This window comes from Colossoma macropomum, unplaced genomic scaffold, assembly GCF_904425465.1.
Source record: "Colossoma macropomum unplaced genomic scaffold, Colossoma_macropomum, whole genome shotgun sequence".
NCBI lineage: Eukaryota > Metazoa > Chordata > Actinopteri > Characiformes > Serrasalmidae > Colossoma > Colossoma macropomum.
The window spans coordinates 24,114,865-24,127,766 of NW_023494787.1; the positions used below are offsets into that span (position 1 = coordinate 24,114,865).

The 12,902-nt window shown below is 37.7% G+C and overlaps 1 protein-coding gene across 1 annotated transcript in view; it reads right to left on the minus strand.

The window, feature by feature from the left end:
- The window catches only part of csmd3b (CUB and Sushi multiple domains 3b), a 554,192-nt gene that overhangs the window by 42,311 nt on the left and 498,979 nt on the right, over nucleotides 1-12,902 (minus strand). The window contains exon 57 of the mRNA XM_036566609.1: nucleotides 5,263-5,445. Within this exon, the coding sequence (XP_036422502.1) occupies nucleotides 5,263-5,445 (183 nt within the window). The remainder of the gene's footprint in view (nucleotides 1-5,262; nucleotides 5,446-12,902) is intronic.

Consider the following 12,902-nt stretch of genomic DNA (forward strand, 5'->3'; position numbering starts at 1 on the left):
CATATTGCTGCAGCATATCAGATAAATACGCTGGCCCTACACCATTAAGTGATCAGTAATAGTACCTTAAAGTCTATTCTGTAACATACTGGTAACCAGTGTAAGGATTTAAGAATGGGGGTGGATGTGTTCCCCTGTTTTACTCCTAGTGAAAACTCTGGCAGCTGCATTTTGAATCAAATGAAGCTGTTTGATTATCTTTTGGGAGTCCAGTTAGAAGACATTTTTAGTAATCAATCCTGCTAGAATAAAGGCTACAATACTTCAGATTTTCGGGCTCTTAAATTCAGATAGTCTGTGCCTCTCACTGCTACTCCTGAATAAAACAAGCTCTGTTTAATCTTTATTTAACCGCAGAAATTTTGTCCCATCCTGTTAGTGATGTTCTCAAGACATTCACAAAGTGAGTCAAGGGGACTAAAGTTGTTTGAGGAGAGGGCCTGGTAAATCTGAGTATCATCTGCATAGCTGTGGTAAGATATCCCATAGTCTTATAGGATTTGACCAAGAGGAAGCATGTATAAAATAAATAAGAGTGGAATCAAACCTTGGGGGACACCACAGGTCGCTGGTACGCTCTCAGAAGTGTTTTTTTTTATTTTAACAAAGTAGTTCCTTCCTTGCAGGTATTAACTGCACAATTTTAAGACAGTTTCTCAGAGTCAAATCCAGTTCTCATATATCACTAAGAGAATTTTATGGTCAGTGGTCTCAAAAGCAGCACTGAGATAGAACAGACATTTTTCCAGAGTCTGTATTTAAACAAATGTCATTCATAACCTTAATTAGAGCAGTCTCAGTACTATGATTAGGCCGGAATCCTGACTGAAATTTGTCTAGACAGAAAGGCTAGACAGAAAGCTAGTAAGTTGCTTGAAGACAATTTTCTCAATTATTTTCCAATGAAAGGTAGATTTGAAAGTTTAATATCATGTATTGATGGTGTTTTTAATCTCCTGTAGTCTGCTAGTTTTATCTAACACTGCACTTTTTTTTTCACTCACAATTTTTGTAGTGCTCTGCAAGGTGTTTTCAGTCATAATCGTTGCATTTGTAATCATTTTTACGAACCTACACCATCGTCACTAATGATTATTATCTGATACTGAGACAAAAATTATGGTGCAAAACAAAACTTCATGGTGGCTAGACTAATGGCATGATGCTCTTATTTAGCAACTACTGGTTAAACCTACTATAACTAACTAGGTTGACTTAGCTACTGTCGTCTAAATTTTCTAAAGCTTCAGCGTTAAGTTTCTCAACAACATCAAAGAGCATGCCAAGGAGTGTGTTACCTTGTTATGGTAAATCCAATTAATGTTTGAGTTCTGTAATCTGTTCTCATTTAAAATATCATCTGAATATTTGTTAAGTTTAAGGTAAGAGGTAGGGTAATGCTGCGTAGATGTCACAGGCACAAAATATGCTTGTGTGCATTAGTGATTGGTATTCCAGCTCTTTTAAGTGAGTCATATCAATTATCTCAGCTAAGAGCCGGCCCTTTAGGCTCCCAAAAGGCTTTTTATTCAGTAGCATTGCCAGTTTTTTCAAACTGAGCCCAAGTTAGCAACACTGCAACCTATGATTATTTGTTTTATCCATTTATAACTTGCATAAATTGTTAGGCAACACCTTACTATTTAACAAAATAACATTATTTTGCATGTTGTTTGATGTAAACTAATAGACAGACAGTTGTTCAGGGGCCCTGTACAAAACCTCCATTTCTTTCTCTTTCATTTCACTCTCATTTGTGACAAAATCTCAAAGTAAATAATGTGATCACCAGCTATTTGAGTTACAGATATTTGATACATCTGAGACCTGTTTATTCTTTCTTTTTTATGTTGATGGCATTTAAAATATTACTAACACTGCATACATAGTGAAAGATGTTTTTTTTACTTTGGTATTCCCTCAAAAAGCCTTAACTAAATTACAGTCACTTAGAGTATTTCTAAGAAATCAAATGACTGTAATTTAACATTTTTAATATAATTCAGCAGTTTCAGTTGTTCAACTAGTTATTCTGACGTACAGTAGTTTACCATCATGATAACAGTAACAACTGTTAAATAAATACAAATGCCTGTGAAATAACAGTGATCATTTGTTTTTCTGAATTTACATTCTATTTCTGTAAATTACCAACATCAGTGTTAAAATACAGTGCATATATGGTTCCTTTACATTACATTAACCCTTTTTTGAAAATGGTTTTGTTGTTTAAATTTTGCAGTACTTTGACAGGGAAAATACTTTTTTATTTTACAGTGTACATATTCTAGGCTATGACTGCTCATTGCATGGATCCTCAATCCTCCATCCATCCACTATCCTGCACTACATGGTGTCATCATCATAACAGTAATCTGCCAATGCTGCTTATACTATACGCAGGTGAGAGTCAAACAAATATCTCACTATTATTGTTAGATTTGGTTCTAGATCTAAAGTTAGATGCAGATAAGAAGTTTCACCAGTTGCACTTCAAGCAAGCGTGCCATAAGATCTAAACAGCTCTTGAACAGGAATTGAGATCCTAATGTTCATCTATAAGAGCCGCTTAAAAAGCTGAAACATCACTATTGGGCACTGACTTGCAGACCACTGCGACAGTAAATGCAGGTTTTGGCAATGATGCTAATAAAGTTTTAATGTATTTCCCACATAGATTAGATACTGTGCAACTTATAAAAATACAATTTCTGCCTCCACAACCCTGTTAAAGCAAAATGCTCCTGTGCAAAGGGTTCATGACTCTTGTTGTACAGATATCATTACCCCACACCCTTGACAAAGCTGTTCCTTGGTATTTTGCTAGCTCTAGGTTATATAATAGATGGGTACTGAGATTGGATGAAACCAACAGGGAATATCAGACCCCAGAATGTTTTTAGAACACCAAAATATACAGGCAGGTCATGATGGTAATGTTGCTGGACGAAAATGTGTGCCAGCAAGAGTATGGGAAGCAGAAGCAATCAGTCAGGCCCTATGAGTGTGTGTTTGTGCTCTGCAGAGATTTGTGATGAAATTCAGGCCCCAAGCCATCCAGCAGCATGGAACTTTGTTCGATTTCAGTGCCATGGCCCCTTTAGAGCGTATGTATGCCCTAACAGCCTAATTAAACCATACAGGGCTTTAATGATAACACTGGGCATTCTGGGAATTTCAAATGCCTATGGTCACGCTGCCTCTGGTGCATATGTTTTTGACTATTCCAAATTCACAAATTTAGCTTTGCTTCTAGATCAAACCCAGAGCAGACAGAAAGAGAGAGTGAGAGAGAGAGAGAGAGAGAGAGAGCGAGAGAGAGAGAGAGAGAGAGAGAGAGAGAGAGAGAGAGATGGAGAGAGAGATGGAGAGGGAGAGGGAGAAGGAGAGAGAGAGAGAGAGAGATGGAAAAGGAGAGGGAGAGAGAGAGAGAGAGAGCGAGAGAGAGAGAGAGAGAGAGAGAGAGAGATGGAGAGAGAGATGAGAGGGAGAGGGAGAAGGAGAGAGAGAGAGAGAGAGAGAGAGAGATGGAGAGAGAGATGGAGAGGGAGAGAGAGAGAGAGAGAGATGGAAAAGGAGAGGGAGAGAGAGAGAGAGAGAGAGGGAGAGAGAGAGAGATCTGATCCTGCTAAGATGTCATTCCTCCAGAGGCCGACGAGGTTAACAATCTATACCTATTTAAGTGCTGGCCAATCTGTGTGCTTGCTTGGAAGAACGATGTGGAGTGTAACCACCAATGTGGATGACAGGCTGTCACCTTGGAGTCATGACAGAGACCAGCATGCATTTTCCCCTCACAAGCAACCTGAGCACTCCCTTTGTCTCCGGATGACACGCTGACCATTGTGAATCCCTCAGAGTGTGTCACTTTGCAGCGCAACACCTTCCCCCTCAATTACGCACTGATCCTGCATCCCACCGCTGCCTCTCAGAAAATGATGACAGCACAATGGCCAGGCTCCTGTTGTGCCTATGCTCAATGGGAGGTCTAGGCTCAGGGAAAAATACCATTATTAGGGTCTTGGGACGAGGAAACAAGACGACACATTACGGTTCTCTGTCACAAACAAGGCCTGTTTCCCTCTGCTGGATCCTTTTCATTCCTGCTTCTGTGCACAGTGCCTGTGGGTAAGCAGGCTCTAGTTGCAAAACATGGTGCGGGACCGCACAAGACACAACAGATACAACACAATGTTCACTCTTGAGGAAAGTAGTTAGAGAAGAGAGAAGCAAAGGCAACAATGGGTTTGCTACATGTATCTACTGTCTGGATCGCAGACAATCTGTTATAGACCCTCATGTAAAGATGACTAGTGGGATTGCATTATCGATTATGTATGTACTGTTCTGCAGTGACTAACAAGTTTTACTACCAATGAAAATTGTTGGTTAGGGGCATTATCAAGAATGAGACAAAGTGTCAAAATAACCAAAAAAAGCCAAAAAATTAAAGAAGCACTTTGACCAAAATGAAAAATGTAACCATGGCTACATCTTTTGGAAATATGTCTCCTGCACCAGTGCCAGAAAAGCTTCTAGAGCAAGATTCCAGCTTTTTCTTTGGACAGCAATGATATTAAATGTCAGGTAATATCTTAAATGACCCTTTAAGTTTGCTTGGTTTCAAAGAATATATATTTCCAAAATAAACTAGATATTGTGTACATGCTTTATGCCACAGCCTCTGCAAAGATCCATGTTATTTTGCTAGCCTTTAGTCAAACAGAACATATACTTGTTACATGTGAAATACATTTAAAATACATTGTATTTCACTCCAAAATGCATTCTAAATAATAAAACAAAAAAAACTGGGCCATTTCACACATGGCAAAGTGTATTTCATAAAAACGATCTGCATTTAGTTTTTCAAAATTTCTATAGATAAGCAACTGCGCTTGAATGAAGCAAACAAGAATGATTATGAAGAACAAGACAGAAGAGTGAAAAATGAAGGTGAGATTTTGTACAGTATGCAAGATTCTCATTGTTGGCAGCACAATAAAATTTGCTGAATTGAATCAAAGATTAAACAGAATATTAAATTTCCTTTCCTTTGAATTTCACTCAGAAGGCTAGATCAAAGAGACTAAAATAACCCCCACTGTACTGGAGGAGCACTCTCACGTTTCTACCCTTAAGATCAATTTGTGGTGGAAAAAAGAAGAAGTAAGGCAGAAGTAATGAGTGATTGGAAGTGACAGAGGAAAGTAGGCTGCTTTGGAGCAGGTATGTCATGCACAGTGACTGTAGTTTGCTTACGTTTGCAGGAGGGCTGAGTTCCAGACCAGGTGCCATTGGGAAAACACATCCTCTCTGAGGAGCCGACGAGCACGTAGCCTGTAGCGCAGGTGAAGTGCACCTTACTGCGGATCCGAAAATCACTCTCCTCCCTGCTCCCGTGAGAGGGCACACCTGGATCTCCACACGTCCCAGACGAATCGCCTGCACATACAAATGCAGGAAGGGAGAGAGATGAGATTTAGAATACAACAATATCAAAAAATCATCATACTCAGGTTTTGATAGTTTTTATTTTTTGTACATTTTTTAAAAATGTAGTGCTAGCGTTTTTTATCACACCTCAAAAAACTAAATATTGTTCTACATATCGTATATCATTAAGTATCATGATTTTATGTGTTTGCCATGTTGCCCAGCGCTGTCAGCAACATCGAAGTGTTAATTAGTTTTCAAGTTTTCATTATTAGCCTGGAAATTCCATATTGGTGCAACCCTGTTATTAAAAGTAAATCAGAGTGACTGTTAGTTGCTTCTATCAAAGCATCTTAAAGTGCTCATGGCATAAAAAACAAATTTTTGCTGTGAAATGTAAACATTGTTAAAATTTCACAACATAATGCTCACCACAGTCTTCACAATCCATGTATGGAGACTAAGCAGCAAAAACAGCCCTTTTTGAATTAACCTACAATGAATCAGCCTACAGCAGTTTAGCTCTGCCCATTCACACTGAAGTTCTAAGACATATTTCAGCTTACTCTTTTGCATGAGGCACAATATAGGACAGCCAATCAGAACACAGGTCATCGACATACATCAGTCTTAAAGGCACAGGAACAAAAACAGCCCATTTAATTCTAAAAATAAAGACCGTTTGGAAAACAATGTTCTAAAAAAAATGAATTATGAACATTTATGGTGCATAAACTCAACACAAATATCATAAGTGTACCTCAAGTCAAAACTGAAATATAAGAAAATGTAGGATATGGGCCCTTTAACAAGTTTTATAACATCACATGTGTCTACTGACCATGCAAGTCTGAATGCTAGAGAATTTTCCCACCACTTGTGTTTTTGTGTCCATTAGTGTATGTCCAGTATGTCCAGTCGCTAACTTATTACTACTAGACAACATAATTTCATGTACAAAAAGACACAGCACACAACACTATTCCATGTCAAAGCAATGACGCTAAATGATCTCCTCTTGGCCAGCAAGCTTATTCTCTGTATTCGCAATTTGGCGGACGTATTTCCACACGCTCAGAACTCTCAGGAAACTGATTGTACTGATTGATTCTGGGGGCTTCCATATACTTGAAGCTGTGTACTTCGCCTTGGCTGGACTGCCATCTATCATCTCTCTCTCACACACTGAACGCAATCATGTTCAAAGCAGCTTGCTTCGGCCGGAGCAGCAACTATCTACAACGCCCAAGAGACACAATATGGCCACTAAAGTTTACAACAGAAACCACAAGGCAGAAACGAAAGGAAACAAGCCACACATCACCTCACTTCAGCCAGCACAGTAGGCAGTAATATAATACAGATATTAGATCCAGAGGGTGCTGGGAAGTTTCCTGTGGTGCTCAACCTCAGCACACAGCAACAGTGGCACAGGGGTGCAAAAGTAAACACACCAGCACGCATTTCAGATCGGCCTTGATATTTAACTGCCCTCGCATATCAGGTGAGTCAACATCAGAAAATAGCCCATGTCAGGGGACTTGTCCACCTCCATAAATAAGTCATCATTTATTTAAGAACACGGTAGGGTATGAAAAGAAAAAGCCCAGCATGATCTAATGCAGCAGTGAATGGAGCACTCAGTGCAGAGAATATTTGCAGGCTTGGGAGCAGCAGGCCCTGGGGACAGATTAAAATGGTTGTTATTAAAGCACTACAGGCTGTTCTTCTGACTTATTAATATACCAGAAAGCCAGCTGCTCTGGAACCTGTATGGGAATACTGACTTCTTTCTTTGGTCATGGCTGATGCACAGCTGATAGGTTCATCACATGATATACAGCTACACAGCACACATGTAGCCTCTAGACCACAGAGCTACACCCAGGGCCAGACAGGGAACATGCGTGCTGTCATAAAGTTGAAGTTAAGTGAGGTGGATGGATTTCCTCCCAGGGCATGTCTTGCTAGGGTAGAGATCGTTCTTTAGGCATGCTCTAATGTAGAGCTGGACCTTTCTTAGGGCACACTTTGACACATATGGACTTTGTGTACTGACAAAGAATCATTTTAAGAGACACAAAGTAGCTGGAAGCTTCAAATATCTGAATGTTATGGTCCTTTTCTCAGAGAAGAATGGAACCTAAGGAGTGCTGCAGTGTATCTCCAGGACAGTTATATATACATGCTGTTGGGAATAAAGGTGTGTGCGCTGCATGTCGCATTTTTACTGGTGGCCTAGTACTAGTACTTCCATGTGCACAGATTTTTGTAGAGTAGCTTTGTCTCAAATCAAACTATACTCACTAAATTGCAACTCATGTCAATGAATTTGGGTCTGAACTGCTTTCATACAAAAAACTAGTCTATTTTAAGACATTTAACTCACATTGAACATATGGTACCCCATGACTGCTGAGAAAAAACAGCATGCAATGTTCCACAGTTTATTTTTCAGTGGTTCTAGAACATAATCCAGTTATTAACAGTGTGAACAAAGTCATTATGCTGAAAGTGGCCAGCAAAAATCGTTAGATGAAGTTCATTTAATTATGCCATACATTTGCATTCATTTAGAGTCAGCACATACTGACTTTGTCACCTCAGCATAAAATGCAGCTGTTGGTGGAACAAAATGGAAACATTTCAGTGAAATTTATTTGGCTTTCATTGAAAAGAATTTTATTTGGATCAAAACGATCACATTATATTAAACTAGATTTCATCCACTGAAATGCGCCAAAATCAAACTCTTTGCTTTGTTGCTATTTTATTGCTTGTATGCCGTTATTAGCAGCATTGTGTAAAAGAATGATACAAGTGTCTGTCAAGACTTAAATGTTAAACCAGGCAGATTATGTGGAAAGTGCAGCGCTGATGTGCTGCTAGAAGAAGAGCAAAGCATGTTTTGATGCTGAATCCCACTGTGAGGTGCAGACCATTGTAAAACCACATTCCCATCACCAGCATGCTTAGTGCAAACCCGAGTACCGAGTATGGATTGTTCACACCTGTCAAAACACAGTGAACTAAAGAAAAAGTTTAATAGGTCTGCACCAAAAGAGGTAGGTGTGAAAGCACCTTTAGTCATGCTCAGTCCACCTTCTGGGTCTCCCTCCATGACACAATGCTAATAAGCTGGGAGAGTGAAGTCTGGATTGAGCTTTCTCATAGACATGTGAAGCTGTTGCTAATACAATGCTACTGAACAGCTCAACATGCTTTAAGAAGAATGCTAACTTCAGATTTCATCTATTTAATGTCTACATACACTAATGTTCAAAAGTTTGGAATCAATGGGCTTCATTTGCCAACTGTTCTTAAGAAGAACTCTCTTCTTAAAATCCCTTTATACTTTTTTTTGAAGATCCTCACTTTCATTAATGTTTTTTTGTTTGGGATTTGTTCTTAGAAACTGAATCTATGCTCACTCAAGAGCACAAAGGTGCAAACAATTTTGAGGTTTAAGAACACATCATGAATGTAGACTTTTTCTTTAGACCATTCTAAAGAACAAAATTAAGAAAATACTTAAGAAGCTATTGCTGAATGAGACCCATTGTTCTCAATAATATAAAACCAGTTTGGTTGCAGAAATGTGCAGAAATAAACCTAATATGCTCACCCTGAACAACTGCACAGATTTCAAATAATTAGTGGGACACTAGGAAGCTATAAAGAAAAGTGAAGAAATTCTAGATGATGAACAAAGCTGTAACTGACTCTAAAAATGACTGAGAAAGCTGTATAACATTGAGAATTAAGTTATAGTACGCTATAAAAATTATTTGATGCCTTAATTGTAATTTAACAGAACAAAACAAAGGGTGCTTTAAATTATATAATTATTTGAAGTTCAGCGAGCTCAAAATTTTAAGGCAACCAAATTTACCAAAGATAAAACACCAAATCATTCCAATCAAGTGGAGATCAAATCTGAAGCAAATAACTACATAGACAACCACAATGCATTACACATAATTTTATTCACTTCATGCTTAGAGAATTCTAGAAATACTAAATAAAAATTTTTGATGAATAGTTTGTAATATTTAAATTCACACTGTATACAAGTTATTGTACATAAGATAAATTCATTTTTAATTATTTTTTGTGAATCTTTTAATTGTGTGTTTTTTATTGTGTAAGTCAATACTTTTTTTGACTGTACTTAATATGAGACACAGCAAAGAAAAAACACAACTCAGTTAAGTTTTTTTTTTAAAGTACTAAGGAATAGTAACAAATGTGTGTAAAGTGTGATGGTACTACACAGCATGGTACATTGGTACATAACAGCACCATTTGCCATGAATTTAGAGCTGTTACCTCTCAGCAAGACAAACTTAACTGCTGTCTTATCTGAAAAATGTTTCTTCATCACAGGCCAGACATTAAACACTGTGCTCATCCCCTTTGACTACTGTAGACATTCCATAAGAAACCAGAATGTTCCTATATAATCTAATGGAGCTGCAGCCACTGGCACATTCCATCTGTAATGAAACTTACATATCAAACCAGTCACATAGAGTCAGCTTCATGTGTTTCCCGATGAAGAACTAAAGGCTGTTCAAGTTTGTTAACATCAAGCTCCCTTGAGCCTTAAATTTTAGATGCATGGAGTATTTTACAGATAACTGTGAGACAGCACATGTCTATTTTTTGTTGACATTCAAAGTTTTGTTTATCCATATGAATTCATAGTATATTGTAAAGTCTATATTATTAGTGGTTGATTGATTGTGAACAGCACAAACAATTTATTGGTCAAAAAATGTGAACTCAATACTTGTGAGTGTGTGTGGTTTGTGGGCTCCCAGGAGTGTGCTGGGCTAAGCAGGAAATGCTGAGTAAGCATAGCTGTTGAAGGACAGAGGGAGTTGAGCACAGTGATAACCGCCCCACAGGTGCTGTTGTACTCATTTCAACAGCAGCCCTGAGAGCAGACAGAGGAGAGAAATGTGTATGTCACTGTGAGTGGCGCTCGTCACACAAGGTGAAAACTCTGACAAGGTAAAAGTCACTACAAACGCCCAGTCTGCAAAAAAACAACACAGTATAGTAACTTCATTCATCAAACTGAAGGGAATCTTAATTTGTCAAAAAAGTTTAAAAACCCCTGGTCAAACGACGTTTTGTTGATTATGTAAATAAGTACACATCCTCTACAAGGAACTGAAATATGGCATTTCTGCAAATTTTCGTGCACAATTTGTATTTATTAGAGTTTAACATTTTGAAAAAAAAAACAAAACATTAAATGTGCCGTAACTTTTGCACAGGCCACCTTTTTATGTTATATTCTGTTTTGCAATATGTTACATTCAGCAAATAAGCAGTAATCGTTTTTTAAATGTGCATAAATGTGTTCTCTGTGCATATGTGTTTAGTTACAGAATAGACTTTAAACTACTATTACTGGTCTATAAATTTCTTAATGGTGAAGGGCCAGTTTATTTATCTGACATACTGCAGCAATATGAGCTGAGCAGAACTCTTAGATCACTTGGAACTAGTCAGTTAGTCCTGCCAAAGGTGAAGACTAGACATGGAGAATCAGCGTTTAGCTGCTATGCTGGTCTTAAATGGAACTAGTTCACAGATAGCTTTAGAAGAGCACCGACAGCAGACACTTTCAAATCCAGACATTCCTATTTGAGCAGCTTTCTGCTTGTTTAAAACACTGTAAGCTCTACTGGACTCTACTGCAATTATCCTAAATTAAATTTTAATTTGATTTGTAATTTAATGTTTATTTCTTCTCTTTTAAATGTTTTGTTTTAACCATATTTTTTATTTATATTCTCCTACATTTTTTTTAGATTTTAATTTGAATCTTTGTGTTTTCTCATTTGTAAAGCACTTTGAATGACCGCAGCATAAGAAATAAAGTTGCCTTGCCTCGTCTAGCCTTGTCTCTGTAGAAAAGATGTACTTATTTTTGCATAGAAAATCAACAAAGCGTCATTTGAGCAGAGCATGCAAAATTTGCACACAACTGTACATCCATCTCTACCTACTGGGGATGGGTTTAAATTTTCTAATTCTCGAAGTAATGAGTTTTTTTTATATATTTTTTTGAATAACGCCTTTCAAATTTGACTGAAATGTCCATTTTTACTAACGATATCATCACCGCTGGACCACAACAATGTATCTCCATTTTGTTTCTTTACTATATCTTGTCAGCTATAACATAAAATACAATATAGCCAAAAAATATTATAAATCATTGTTATATTACAGTCTTAGTCCAACTTTGCATTGTAACGTTTGGAAGCAAATGACTGTGAGGTTATTCTATGTTCCTTCTCTACAACTTATTAAGATATTACTATTAAATGAAAACATAGTAATAATAACATTCCGATCTACCCTCAGGGGATGTTTGAATTTTGGAACTAATGAACATCAACAAATAATTCCCAGTTAAGCTGTACTGGAAAGATCAATTAGATCCTCAACTGGCAGTGAACAGATTTTATTTAAACATGCAGAGAAAGGACTGTTTTATTCTGTTTGCATTGTTGATATATGATCAATAACAACAGATTTCCAGTGATTTCAGATGGAGGCACTGCACTTGGCTGGTCTTCAGAACAGAGTCCACCTCACCTCGAAATCGAGATATGACTGGGTCCAAAGGATGTTGAGACTGAGTCTGTTAATCTACCGGACTCAAGTACTAATAGAATAGAAATGATCTAAAAGGACATTTTAAAATCTTGTATTATTAACTTTCATTGTTTTGAAAGTAACAATATATAAATATCAACTGCACAAATTCATTCAACCTATTCCTCATTCTCTAGCAGTCTGGCTAGACCTGGTCCATCTACCACAAGTGAGGTCCCATGGGAACGGAAGAGGAAACAGAAAAATTGTGCTCAAGCCTGAAATGGATTATTGATCAAAGGCAGTACTGAGGTCTTTTGAGCATTCTGGGGTGACTTCAGGCTTTAGATCCATATAAAATGTATACTCTAGTATAGCTGTTACTGCACATGTATTTTATTTGCAAAACAGACAAAACAATAAAGGCTCAAATAAACAAAACTGGAAGTTTGAAGTATAAAAGTATCACATGTGGACTTCATTTGACAGGTGTGAACAGTACACTCATACTCAGGTCCACAATAAACAAATGAGCGGAGGTCTAGCAAACTGTGGTAAAAACGCATTTTGGGATGTCCACACCAAAAACAGGAATTCAACATTAGTGCATCCTTTCTACTTCTTCTAGCAGCTCATCAGCACTGTACTGTCGGTATAATCTGCATGTTTTAATGTCTGACTCTTCACTGATGCTTGTACCATTCTTGGCGCACAAGCTGCTTATAACAGCAGATGAGCAATAAAATAATAGCGTAGCAATGTGTTTAATGTCGGCACATGGATCATGGAACATACTGCTTGATTAAGTAGTTGCATTCAGATTGACATACCAATCATAAAGAAGCAGA